Raw genomic sequence first — 12,403 nt, 5'->3', positions numbered from 1 at the left:
CTGGGTCCAATTCCCAGAAACGCGCGCGCGGCCATACACACACACACACACACACACACACACACACACACCTATATGTTCATCTACTGGGTAAAATGTAGTATATAATACAATGGAATATTATTCAGTCTTGAATAGGAATGAATTTCCTGTACATGGATGAAACTTGAATACATACTAAGTGGAATGAGTGAGACATAAAAGGACAAATACTGTATGATTACACTTATAAGAGTAAAATAGTCAATTATATGACTTTAAAATAGTTAAATTCATAGACAGAAATAGAATAACGGTTTCCAGGTGTTGAAGGAAAGTAGAAATGGGGAATTATTATTTAATGGGTACCGAGTTTAGTATGGGAAGATGGAAAAGTTCTGAAGATGAGTGGTAGTGATGGTTTTACAATAATGTACATGTATCTAAGGCCTCTGGACCATACACTTAAAATGATTAAAATAGTAAATTTTATATATATATATATATATATATATATATATATATATATATATACATATATATACGTATATGTGTGTGTGTATGTGTGTGTATATATATATATAAACTAAAAAACTACATATATATGTGTGTGTGTATACATATATGCATANTATATATATATATATATATATATATATATATATATATATGAATTTTTGAAAATTAAATACATAAGCTCTAATATTATGATGGTCTTTCAGAAAAGTTAAGTATATGGCATAAGCTTACTTGCATATACTTACTTATTTTAATATTGTGAAAAATTTCAAACCTATGAAAAAGCAGAGTATATAATGAATCCCCATGTACCTACCACACACTTTGACAATTAACCACGTAGTACACATTTCTTGCCTTGCTTCTTCATAATTCCTCTTGCTCAGTTCTAGCTGAATTCTGGATTCTGAAGTTTCTAGATGTTGGCCTCTCGGAAAGCTGGGTTTCCTGTATTCTTACCCTCAACTATGAGTTTGGAGAGAGGACCCCTGTTCATGTGCCTTTCCGTGTCCAAACTGTTTGCAGCCCTGGGAAGTCTGAAGGGCGGTTTGCTATGAGGTCCTTTGGAAGAACTTTCTAGCTCTTTCTGCCAGCTCTGACCTTCAGGTGACCTTGGGGAGGACCTGGGATACCTCCTTTGTCTGACAGGGGAGATCCTGTTGCAGAAGCCAAAAGGCATTTAAACGTGAATTCTATTTCTTCACTGAGGCTGTCCTCAAAGTCTATGGAAAGAATTTTTATTAGTCTAGAGAGGAGATAAACTTTCCTTCTACCTCCTTCAATACCAGAGTTGGAAGTTTCCACAGGCTACTCTGACTTTTCAATTCTGCAAGTGAAGTTTCTTTGGGTGTGAACCAGGTTCAGGGCACAAGGACTCCTGGACACTCAATGGAGGTCGCCCCTGACCAAGCACATTCCTGAGATGGTCTCCTGCCATCCTTTCCCTGACCCTGGTTCTGCAGATGAGGACATAGAGGTAGAGAGAGGGGCAGCCACTTTCCCTGGGCATGTAATTAGTAAGCAAAAAAGTTGGGAGTCAGATGAGTCTCATCTTCATTAATAAATGGAGAACTAATTATAGTCATTGAAGAGACTGTTCCTTTTCTGTTGTGATTAATTCTGAATTTATTTTTAGCCTTCAAAAGAATAGAGACTCGTGTTGATGGGGTTTTGTTCTGAGAAAGAAACGGGCTATTCCTACCAGTCATCTTGGCCAGCCTCTTTTTGCAGGAGAAAGCCAAGAACATTCTTTTTTAAAAAACTCAACATTCCCCTGGGATTTGTGTCAACCTAAGCTACTTTTAATGGGGCGCTATTTGCACGCCTTGATAGAGGGACACCATCTATAAATGAAAATTCCAGCTTTGGCCATGCGACAGGGGCAAGAAATTGGGAGCAGGCTTGTCTTTGAGGCAAAAGGTGTAAGCTAAGCCAGGTACTAGTGGCTCACACCTGTAAATCCCATTGACTTGTCTCGGGAGGCTGAGGCAGGAGGATTGCATGTTCAAAGCCAGCCTTAGCAACCTAGCGAGGCCCTAAGCAACTTAGTGGGACCCTGTTTCAAAATGAAAAATAAAAAGGACTGGGGATGTGGCTCCATGATTAAGTGCCTCTGGGTTCAATCCCTGGTATTGGGGGAAAAAAAAAACGAAGCAGGTTGGGAAAAAATAAAGCAGTTTTTGCAATGTGCATGCATATGTATATTTCAAGGATGTGTCTATCCTGTGACCTTGGGCACAGAAGTCCTAAGGAGGAATGACCTGAAGCCCCCGAGGGGCAGCAGTTCTCTTAAATTTTATTCCTTCTAAGTCTTCCTAGGAGGGCTCAGTCCTCCTTGGATAGATTTTTCCATGCTTCAGGTTAATAGCAGTCATCTTGTTGGAACTGGGTCTTGACCCCTGGTGACTTTCCAGCTCTTTCTGTGGCTTTGCTTATCTCTGCCCAGCTCTTGGTTGGATATTCTGTTGTTATTTTCTCCTGAAGGGCAATCTCATTTCCATATTTCCATGCCCACAGATAGGGAGGAGTCGGAATAGGTCAGGAAGTCTTTTCCATACCCTTGGGACAAGAACAGTGAAAAGATAGACTTTAATTCCTTCCTTCCTTTCATTTTTCTTTTTGGTGGCACTGGGATAAACCCAGAGCCTCCCGCAGGCTAGGCAAGCACTCTACCCCTGAAACACACCTCCAGTTCCTGACTTCAATTCCTACAGGTTATCTTTGGCCTCACAACTTACTCAATGTCTCTGAAGCCATTTTTTTTTTTCTTTTTCTCTCCCCTTTCTCTTCTGGTTTTGTTTGCAAATGAAACCTGTTGCTTTCACTAGGGAAGCTGGTTTGGTTTGAGGTCCTTTGGAAGAACTTTCTAGCTCTTTCTGCCAGCTCTGACCTTCAGGTGACCTTGGGGAGGACCTGGGATACCTCCTTTGTCTGACAGGGGTCAGAATTTGGGCTAGAATTTCTTCTGGCTTCAGAGTTTCCAAATGGGAGGATGGGGGTTGAAGGACCTGGGAGAAAGTTGGATTTGGTGTTCTCTTCTTCATCCCTCTCATTCACGTTCTCTTCTCTCTTCTATCCCTATTTCCTTTTTTCTTATTCTATATTCTCTGTCTCTTCCATTCCCACTAATCTTTTTCTTTCCTCATTTATTACCGCTGTTAAAGAAAAATTATGGCCATCGTTTTGGACACTGCTAACCTCCTGCACCAGCCCCAACGGACCAAGTCTAAAAATCAAAATGGAGTCACGCTAAAGTTCTATGCCATCAATTGCAGCCTAAGCTGTTTATCTGACTTTCTGAGAAATCAGGATTAAAAAGATAACAGCCAATTTTTTTTCCAAACAGGCCAGTTTCAAATAGAATGATAATGAAGTTCCCTCTGCCTTAATCTTCACACACACACACACACACACACAAAAAAAAAAAAAAACTAACTGAAGTAATCTGATGTTAACTAATCAGTTATTCTTCTATTGTTCTTCTTGTCCCCACCTCACAAGGACAGTAACTTGGAGATAACCAAACCCCTTGATGTCCCTGTCTCCTCTCTTGAGCCTTCTTCTGTCTATAAAACTAACATCCTCTGCTTGGATTGTTGAAATGCTTAATCTGTCTTATGGAATACAGTGTTGCTGGATTGTAGGGTCGGAAAGAAAGCCAATTAATACTAGCCAGGTACGGTGGTGTGCCACATCTGTAGTCATCCCAGCCACTCAGGAGACTGAAACAGGAGGATCACAGGTTCAAGGCCAGTCAAATTAGCCAGATCCTGTCTAAAAAAAGAAAAGAAAAGATATAACTCAGTAGTGGTAGAGTGCTTGTCCGGCATGTGTGAGTCCCTGTCTTCAATCCCCAGTATTGCATGATTGTTAAAACTGGGCTGGGGTGGGGGATGTGACTCAGTAGTAGCTCATGAGCCTTGGGTTATTCAATCCCCAGCACTGCCTCCACCTCAAAAAAAAAAAAAAAAAAAAAGGAAGAAAGAAGAAGAAGAAAACTTTTTTGCTAAAACTGCTGTAATTCTCTCTTCTTATACCAGTTTGCCTTCTTATTTTCTGTGTGCTGTTAACTTTACTTTCTCTTCCTTCTTTTAAGTGTTGATGGGCCTGGCTAAATAAAATAACAATGCAAATCCTTCTTCCTTGTAAATGATGATGTTCCCTTATGTACAAATGAAATCTGAAAATAAAATGACAATCTTTTGAAGTATGTGGTCTCAGAACTCCATCTTAAGATCTGGGATTTTTGTTAAAAACACCAACACCTTGTTCCCACCCCAGACTCACTGTATCAGAATCCCCAGGGCCAACGCCACAAATAGCCATTATTTCTAACATGTTCTCCTTTGGTGATTCTCACACTTAAGTTTCAGGATCTTTGTCTGGAACCTCTGGCTGGGATTACAAACACAAGGACTGAGGAGAAGATGGATGGAGCTTTGCACAATCTCTCCTCTATGCCTGCTCTAGGCTAGGTTTCTTCTAACACTCCAAGGGAAGAATTGCACCCATTCATTTTCTCCAAAGTCAGGATTCCAAAATGCTTTCTCCAGTTCACTAACTTAACTTTCTTTTCATTCCCAATGTTATATATTTATTTATTTTAAATCAGGATCTTACCAAATTGCCCAGGCTGGCCTCAAATTCATGATCCTCCTATCTCAGCCTCCTGAGTGTCTGGGATCACAGGTATGGTCCCATCACACCTGGCTCCAAACTGATCTTCAATATCACTGATCCTAAGAACTTCAGGAAACAGCCAACTATGATACAGAAAGACAATAACAGAACCTCTAGCTGTGTATGATGTGTATTTTAATATGACCACTTAAAAAAATTTAATTTCATATAATAAAATACTTCATTTTAGTGATTCATGTATTTAATTTATAAATAATAGAAATACATACATTTTGGAATTTTTACTGATAGAGATACATAGTCAAACAAGTTTGAACAGCCTGATTCCAGCACTAAGATTGTAGAGAATCCTCCTTCTCTTTCTTTCTTTCCCTCTCTTCTTTTTTCTTTCTTTTGCTGGAGATTAAGAGTCTTGTGCATGCTGCTCTTTCCTGAGCTATTTCCCCAGTCCAGACATCTAGATTATAATTATTATTAACTTTTTTTGTACTAGAGATCGAACCCAGGGGTGCTTAACCACTGAGATACATACTCTGTTCTTTTCATTTTTTCTTTTGAGATAGGGTCTTGCACAATTCCCCAGACTAGTCTGAAACTTGCAATCCTCTTGCCTAGGTGTCCCAAGTCACTAGGATTGCAGGTGTACACTGGCCCACATGGCCACATTATACCTTTTATAACACCAGTCCCAAAGCTCTGTGGGTTGTTGTTGAATGAACTGGTACATGTGAGCGGAGAAAAATACCTTTGTTGGGTAAAGAAAGCCTTTCTTTGTTTATTTTTGTTTTATGTTAACAGCTTTATTGGGGCGCACTTTCCGTGCCAAAAAATTTACTTGTTTTAAGCCTATCATTCAGTGATTTGCCAAATTGCACAATCATTACCATAATCTAATTTTAGAACACTTTCACTACCCCAAAAAGAAACCTTGTATTTGTTTGCTTACTCCCAACCCCAGGCAACCACCAATCTGTTGACTGTTTCTATGGATTTGCCTTCTCTGGACATTTTGTACAAATGGAATCATATAATATGCAACCTTTTGTGTCCCATGATTTCATTTAGCTTAACATAATCCACATGGCAGCATCTGTCAGAACTTCATTCCTCTCCATAGTTGAGTACATATTCCATTGTATGGGTGTACTACATCTCTTCTATTCTTGAACTGATAGACATTTAGATTGTTTCTGCTTTTTTTTTTTCCCCAGGGGGCTATTATGATTGGGGCTGCTGAGATAATTCACTGTAAGTTTTTGTGTGGACGTACATTTTCATTTCTCTTAGGTAGACACTCAGGAGGAAATTGCAGAGTCATACGGTAAATTTATGTTCAGCTTTCTGCCCGCCCCCCCCACCACCCCGCAATTTATTTTTAGGTACTGGACTGGGGATTGAACCCAGGGGTCCCTTTACCACTAAGCTACATCCCCAGCCCTTTTTGTTTTTTATTTTGAAACAGGGTCTTGCTCTGTTGCCCAGGCTGGCCTGGACCTTGAGATCTTCCTGCCTCAGCTTCCTGAGTTGCTGGAATGACAGGTGTGTGCCACCACACCCAGCTATGTTTAGCTTTTTGAGAAACCAAAACCCTTATATTTCTCTGCCATCCATAGGCTAATAGAAAAGCATATAAGCCTGTCTTGGGAAGAAAAGAAATAACTGCCACAACATAACTTTAAATTGCAAATGATAAAATTATCAGCTAAGAGACTTAGGCTTGCTCTCAGGGGTACAGGCTCACCTGGATATTGTAACATGTATTTACAGAATTATGTGGCAATATGGAAAATCTGAATATGAACAAGGATCCACACAGTCTATGCAAAATGATTTAGGAAGTACAGAATGCTTATTTTTTGTAAGACTCAATATCAGGCTTCAAGAGGGATAGATGGAAATATTAAAAAAAAAAAGATGTTCTTCTCATGAGTTATTAGGAGTCTAACTGGTATAATAAGACCAACTTAGTAAAAAAAAAGTTTAATAATTAATTACAGATTTAAATGCAAGTTCAAGATAGTAATAGAAGCGAGGTGTGATGGCATATGCATATAATCTCAGCATCTGGGAGGCTGAGGTAGGAGGTTAGTAAGTTTGAGGCCGGCCTCAGCTATTTAGCAAGATCCTCAGCAATTTATCGAGATCTGTCTCAAATAATAATAATAGTAATAATAATAGCAACAACGATGAAGACTAGACTGGGGTGTAGTTCAGGGGTAAGGTGTCCCTGGTTTCAACTCCCCAATCAAAAGAAAGGCAAGGGGAAAATAGATAAGGTACCTCTCTCTCTCTCTCTCACTCTCTGATTGAATCCAGGGATGCTTTGCCACTGAGTTACATCCCCAGCTCTTTTTATTGTTTATTTTGAGACAGGATCTCACTAAGTTGCTGAGGTTGGCCACAAATTTGTGATCCTTTTGTCTCAGCCTCCACATGCTGGGGTTAGAGGCACGTGCCATCATACCAGCCGTATTATCTCTCTTTCAGGATCCTGGGAGAAAACAGAAATCCAAAGTACACTCTGACAATTTTTGGCATCCCAAAGATGTAAGAGTTCTCATTTTTATTACTGTCTTGGAAATCTTAGATCAAAAAAGAAGTATTAGATTATAAAAAATCATCAGGACCACTGAACTAGATAAATATTAATAATTACCAATATTTGAGAACTTAATGTACCAGGCATTGCTTTAAACATGCTTAATAACTTTATGATATAAATACTGCTACCATCTTCTTTTAATGATAAGGAAAATGAGAATCAGAGAGTAAAGAGCCCAAAGACATATAGTTAGAAAGTGGCAGAACGGGTTTGAATNCCCGGGGCTCCGGGCGCCTGGGATCCCGCGGAGCCGCTGCCCAGCCCGCGGGGCTCGGCAGGGATGCAGTCTGCGCTGTGAGCCCGGGCGCCAAGGCCATGTCCGGCACCCGCTGCCGGACCCTTTACCCCTTCTCCGGGGAGCGGCATGGCCAGGGGCTCCGCTTCGCCGCGGGTGAGCTTATCACGCTGCTGCAAGTCCCGGACGGAGGCTGGTGGGAAGGCGAGAAGGAGGACGGGCTCCGCGGCTGGTTCCCGGCAAGCTACGTGCAGTTGCTGGAGGTAAGGGGCGAGGGCCAGGGTGGAAAGACTCCCCCGGCTGCGGTCCCTCGGGTGCCGGCATACCTGTTGACCACGGCGGGGATCTGCTGCTGTCCCTGTAGAGGGACGCCCCTGGGGGCAGATCTGCTCGACCGACCGACCTGCAACTCCGCGTTCCTGAGGACAGAGAAGGCAGCGCGCACCCCTGCAGGCGTGGGCATCGCGAGCTCCACAGGAGCGCTCCCCTCGCGCCGGGCCTCCCGAGCCCATTGGCCGCTCCGAAGAAGCTAGAACTTGTTGCCTGTGCGAGTTCTGGAACAGGCGGGCGCGGTGCCGGCGGTGGCAGGGCCCGCCTAAGGGCTGCACAGACCTGGTGGTCTTGGGAAGACACAGGGAGAATCCGGGGTTCTGAGAAGTAGCCCGGCTTGTCCAGCCTGGATCCCGGAGCCCGCTGACCCGTGGACACAGTTGTGCTGTCCCGGGTCAGACTGCCTGGCTGCCTCTGGGCCGTCCACTTGCTGGTCCGCGGAGCTTTACTGGCCACCAGTGGGAGCCTCATCCATCAGCGGTCTTATTTCAGGGGTGCGGCAGCCCCCAGCCAGAGCCCCCCTCCACTGGGCTCAGAACCTGAAAGTGCTATTTCCTGGGGTTCTGGCTTGGCCCCAGGGCTACCCAGGACCTGCTGAGCAGAGTCAGCTGGCTGTTTATTGTCTGGGTGACAATTGGGAGGCCTCACTGTTCTGTAATCACTGAGATCAGGGTCAGTGATTACTGAGATCAGGGCCTGAGTGAGTGAGATCCAAAGTTTCTGAAGTCCCCTGTGTGTGTGTGTGTGTGTGTGTTGGGGGGTGTGTGACTTTACAGGACACCCCCTTTTCTAAAAGGCTGTCTGACCCCAGGATTGCTCTAAAGACAAAATTAATGGTTACCCCCAATTGTGTTTAAGTATCAGTAAACATTCATATGACCAATCTTCCCCTATCATGGAGATTGTATTTATTTATGCTTTTTTACCCTCTTTCCCAAAGAACAAAGTAGCAGATTTTAAATGAAAATGACCCATTCAACTCATGGCCTGGAGGGGTAGGGGGAGAAAGGGATAGAGATGGTTACAGAGGAGGGAGACTGCCTGAGTAGTATTCTGTGGCAACATTATCAAAAATAATACCTGGCCACCTAAAGGCACATAATATTTCTCTCAGGTCCAGAAGAGAACAACAAACTCTCTCCCAAATGGATTAGTACCATCTGAGCAAAGTTTAGGGGCTATTTCTGCTGCAGTCTGGAATGAGCTTTCGTGGCTGTTAGCAAGAGTATATTTGGGAACTCTGGGTTCTATGTTTGGAGTACCTGTACAGTAAGGGAGGCACAGGTGTGTGGCTTTGATTTTCCTGGTTCTTTCCTGACATTCAAGATGTACAAGAAACACAGATCATACTGCTTTTGATGGGAAGATCTGGAGCCTCTTGATTGTAGCTCCAGAGCCCTGGGAGAGACGCATATTTTGGGAGTTGTTCTGGTGGCCACGTTTTCTCAGGAAATACTGATGTGGAAATTTGGCTATAGTGGATGTCTGTCCGGTGAGGAGTGTCCCTGGCTGGACTCAGTCAGCTGTTTTGGGTGGGGGCAAAGCTTAGTGGGTGTTAGTAAGAACCAAGTGACTCTGCTCTTCCTTGGGAGGGGAGGAGAGGAAGGATCAGGCTCAGGGGACAAAGCAAAAATATCAGATGGGACAGACTTGTGTGTGACAGTCACATCCCCTGGCATTTATAATAGGTCTAGGAAATCTCTGATGTATAAAGATTTGTCAGACCACTCCCAGCGAGTGACCCGCTGTAGAAGTGCTCATGTATGTTTGAGGCCACTGAGAGGGACCTTGGTTTATTGAGCACCTACTAGGCACTGGGTGTGGTACATACATTATCACCAGTTCCCCTGATCAGGGGAGGAAGAGTCTAGATCTATGTGGAAAAGGGCAAGTACAGCCCCCAAGGTCAACATGCTGTCACAGCATCCCTAAGGGGAGGCTTTAATGTTAGGGCTAAGAGAGAGGGACGGCTAAAATATTGAATGGGACTCTCTTCAGGGCTAAAGCTGATGCAGTTGCAACAGGAAGAATCATGGATCAAACTCTGTATCTGGGGACCTCCTACATGAGCAAGCTGGACCACAAGGCTGAGGATTGGTAGAGATAGAAGATAATGCAAGTAGAGTCCATTGGGATGGGTCAAATCCTCAAAGTCCTGTGATGTCAGCCAGGGGGCACCTGACGCTGAGCTCACTGGGGGAATGAAGTCTGGGTTTATGTCTCCTCCCAGAGGTCAGGAAGGCTATTGGGGGTAGGGATGCATGCTGGGTCCACAGCTGAGAAAGGTCTCTCCAGGGTCCCCTCGACTCCATCGTGACTCTTGCCCTATGATGGAAAGAACGACACCAGAAAGGCCCATCTTGCTGGAGACGTGTAAGGCACTGACTAGGATGTGTGCAAAATGGATACTCACCGAGGATTTCTTCCTTGTTTGGGTGAAGAAAGGGGAAGTGAGAGGCCCTGGCTTTGCAAGAAGCCTACACTGTGGAGGGGAGTTAGGAACTAATCTGAGAGGGTTGCTAGATCTGCCCTGGTGGTCAGCCAACTCGGGGAAGGAGGCCAGGGTGGTGGAGGACCTGGTTACTGTGCAAATCTCTTTGGTCAGGACTCAAAGATACGTGGCAAAGTGGTCAGCACACCCAGGCTTCCAGAGGATTCCAGGAATATCTTAGCCCAAGCGGAGAAGCGTGGAAGGGCTCTGGTAGGCTCAAGGACTCTGGCCATTAGAGTCCTGGCTACTCAGGGTGTGGTGCAAAGAGGAATGAGGCCTGTATGAGTCAGGTTTCCATTACTATGACGAAACACCTGAGATGGGCAACTTTAAAGTAGGAAAGGTATATTTTGGCTCACATTTTTAGGGTTTTCAGTCTCTGGTTGGTTGAGCCCATTGCTTTGGGGCCTGTGGTGAGGCTTCCCTCCTCTATCTGGTTCCTCTAGGGGCTGGTTGATGCATAATGGTGGGGAACATAATGGTGGGGAGTATGTGATGAAGCTGTTCAGCTCATGGTGCATTCTGGGAAGCAAAGAGAAAGAGAGACAGGAAAAGGCCAGGGTCCCAAGAGCCCTTTCAAAGCCACATTCCCCATGACCTAACTTCCTCCAATTAGGCTCCACCTCCTACTAAAGGCGTCACCACCTTCCAGTGGTGCCTTGGGCACAAGTGAACCTCTGATGTATGGGCCTTTGGTGGACATGTAAGTTCTTCAGCGTGAGGAGATGTAAACCCAGATGGCAGATTGGAGCTGTATAAAGAGAATGAAGAACACAGCAAAGGGTAACTATGTGGATAAACAGTCATATATAAAAAGTTTTAACATTTTTTTCTTTGAAATATTCTTGACTATTTATTTTTTCTCTACTGGGGATTTGAACCCAGAGGTGCTATACCACCAAGCTATATCCCAAGACTTTTTAAATTTTATTAATTTTTAGACAGGATCTCCCTTATTTGCCAAGACTGGCCTTGAACTTGGGATCCTCCTGCCTCGGCCTCCTGAGTTTCTGGGGTTACAGGTATGCACCACTGTATCTGTCTGGGAGACATTAAAGATTCTACCAGCCAAGACCTGTAGCTGGCTATGGAATGTAAAGGTCCTTAGTTAAGAGCAACTACAGGAATCTTTCCTGGGAGTGTCTTTAGTCATGGAGAGAGAGAAGGGTAGAGCAGTCTTCTAATATCATGGTAGGGCCATGGTAGAGGAGGAGCTGGTCTTGTGAAAGAGACCTGAGTCCAGAGCCAGGAGGCTGTGGAGTGTGTTCTGCCAGCCCCGAGACAGGCCCCAGATCATGTCCACAGACCTGGGGCCCCCGTGTGTGGGAGATTTCCACCAGTCCTGCAAGATGCATCAACCAGCTCCTGGAGGAACCAGATAGAGGAGGGAGACCAAATCTCCATCCTAGGGAAGACCTGGAGAGTCAGGCATGGGATCAGGACAGGTGCTGTGGCTAGTCATGTCCAGTGGTTATAGGGCTGAATGGGGCCCAGGAGTTCCTCAGAGCCTGCTCTTACTTGAACTGGAGAGAAGAAATTAGGGACCTAGAAGATGCCATAACACATCTGCAAAAACTCGCAGAGCTTTTGGGAAATAATTTTGGATGGGTAATAAGATTGGAATGCAAATACAACAGAACTTTTCTTTAAGTAGGTGCTGTTGTTAGAATCCATGGTCTAGCTGGAAGGCCTAGATCTCAGGGGCACTGCTGTGGTTTGAACGTGATGTGACTTTATTCTCTCTCTCTCTCTTTTTCTGGGGCTGGGGTTCAAACCCAGTCCTTGAATATGCTAGGCAAGTTTTCTATCACTGAGTTACACCCCAGTTCAGAAACTTCATTCTCAGTGCAGCAGTATTGGGGGGTGTTTAGGTCATGAGAGCCCACCCTCACAAGTGGATTGATGCCAGTTATAAAAAAGGCTTGAAGCTGGCTGTCGTGGTGTGTGCCTGAAATCCCACCTACTGAAATGCTGAGGCAGAATTGGCCAGGTTTCCATTACTCTGTGCAACTTAGGGAGACTCTTGTCTCAAAAAAAAAAAAAAAAAAAAAATTCGGCAAATGGGTCGTGGGAATGGTAGCAGCACTTGTCAATCCCAAGCCGGACC

General features: G+C 44.2%; 1 protein-coding gene across 2 annotated transcripts in view; it reads left to right on the top strand.

Moving 5' to 3' along the window:
- The first annotated feature begins 7,457 nt into the window (after positions 1–7,457).
- Positions 7,458–12,403, top strand: part of Gas7 (growth arrest specific 7) — a 235,109-nt gene continuing 230,163 nt past the window's right edge. Inside the window, exon 1 of one of the 2 annotated variants that reach the window (XM_048798068.1) lies at positions 7,458–7,738. In XM_048798068.1, the coding sequence (XP_048654025.1) occupies positions 7,605–7,738 (134 nt within the window). In that variant the 5' untranslated portion in view covers positions 7,458–7,604. The remainder of the gene's footprint in view (positions 7,739–12,403) is intronic. The other variant, XM_048798067.1, reaches the window with a different exon arrangement.

This window comes from Marmota marmota, unplaced genomic scaffold (genome assembly GCF_001458135.2).
Source record: "Marmota marmota marmota unplaced genomic scaffold, marMar, whole genome shotgun sequence".
NCBI classification, from domain to species: domain Eukaryota; kingdom Metazoa; phylum Chordata; class Mammalia; order Rodentia; family Sciuridae; genus Marmota; species Marmota marmota.
Note: the sequence above shows the minus strand (reverse complement) of the source record. Positions and strands in the feature narration are given on the sequence as shown.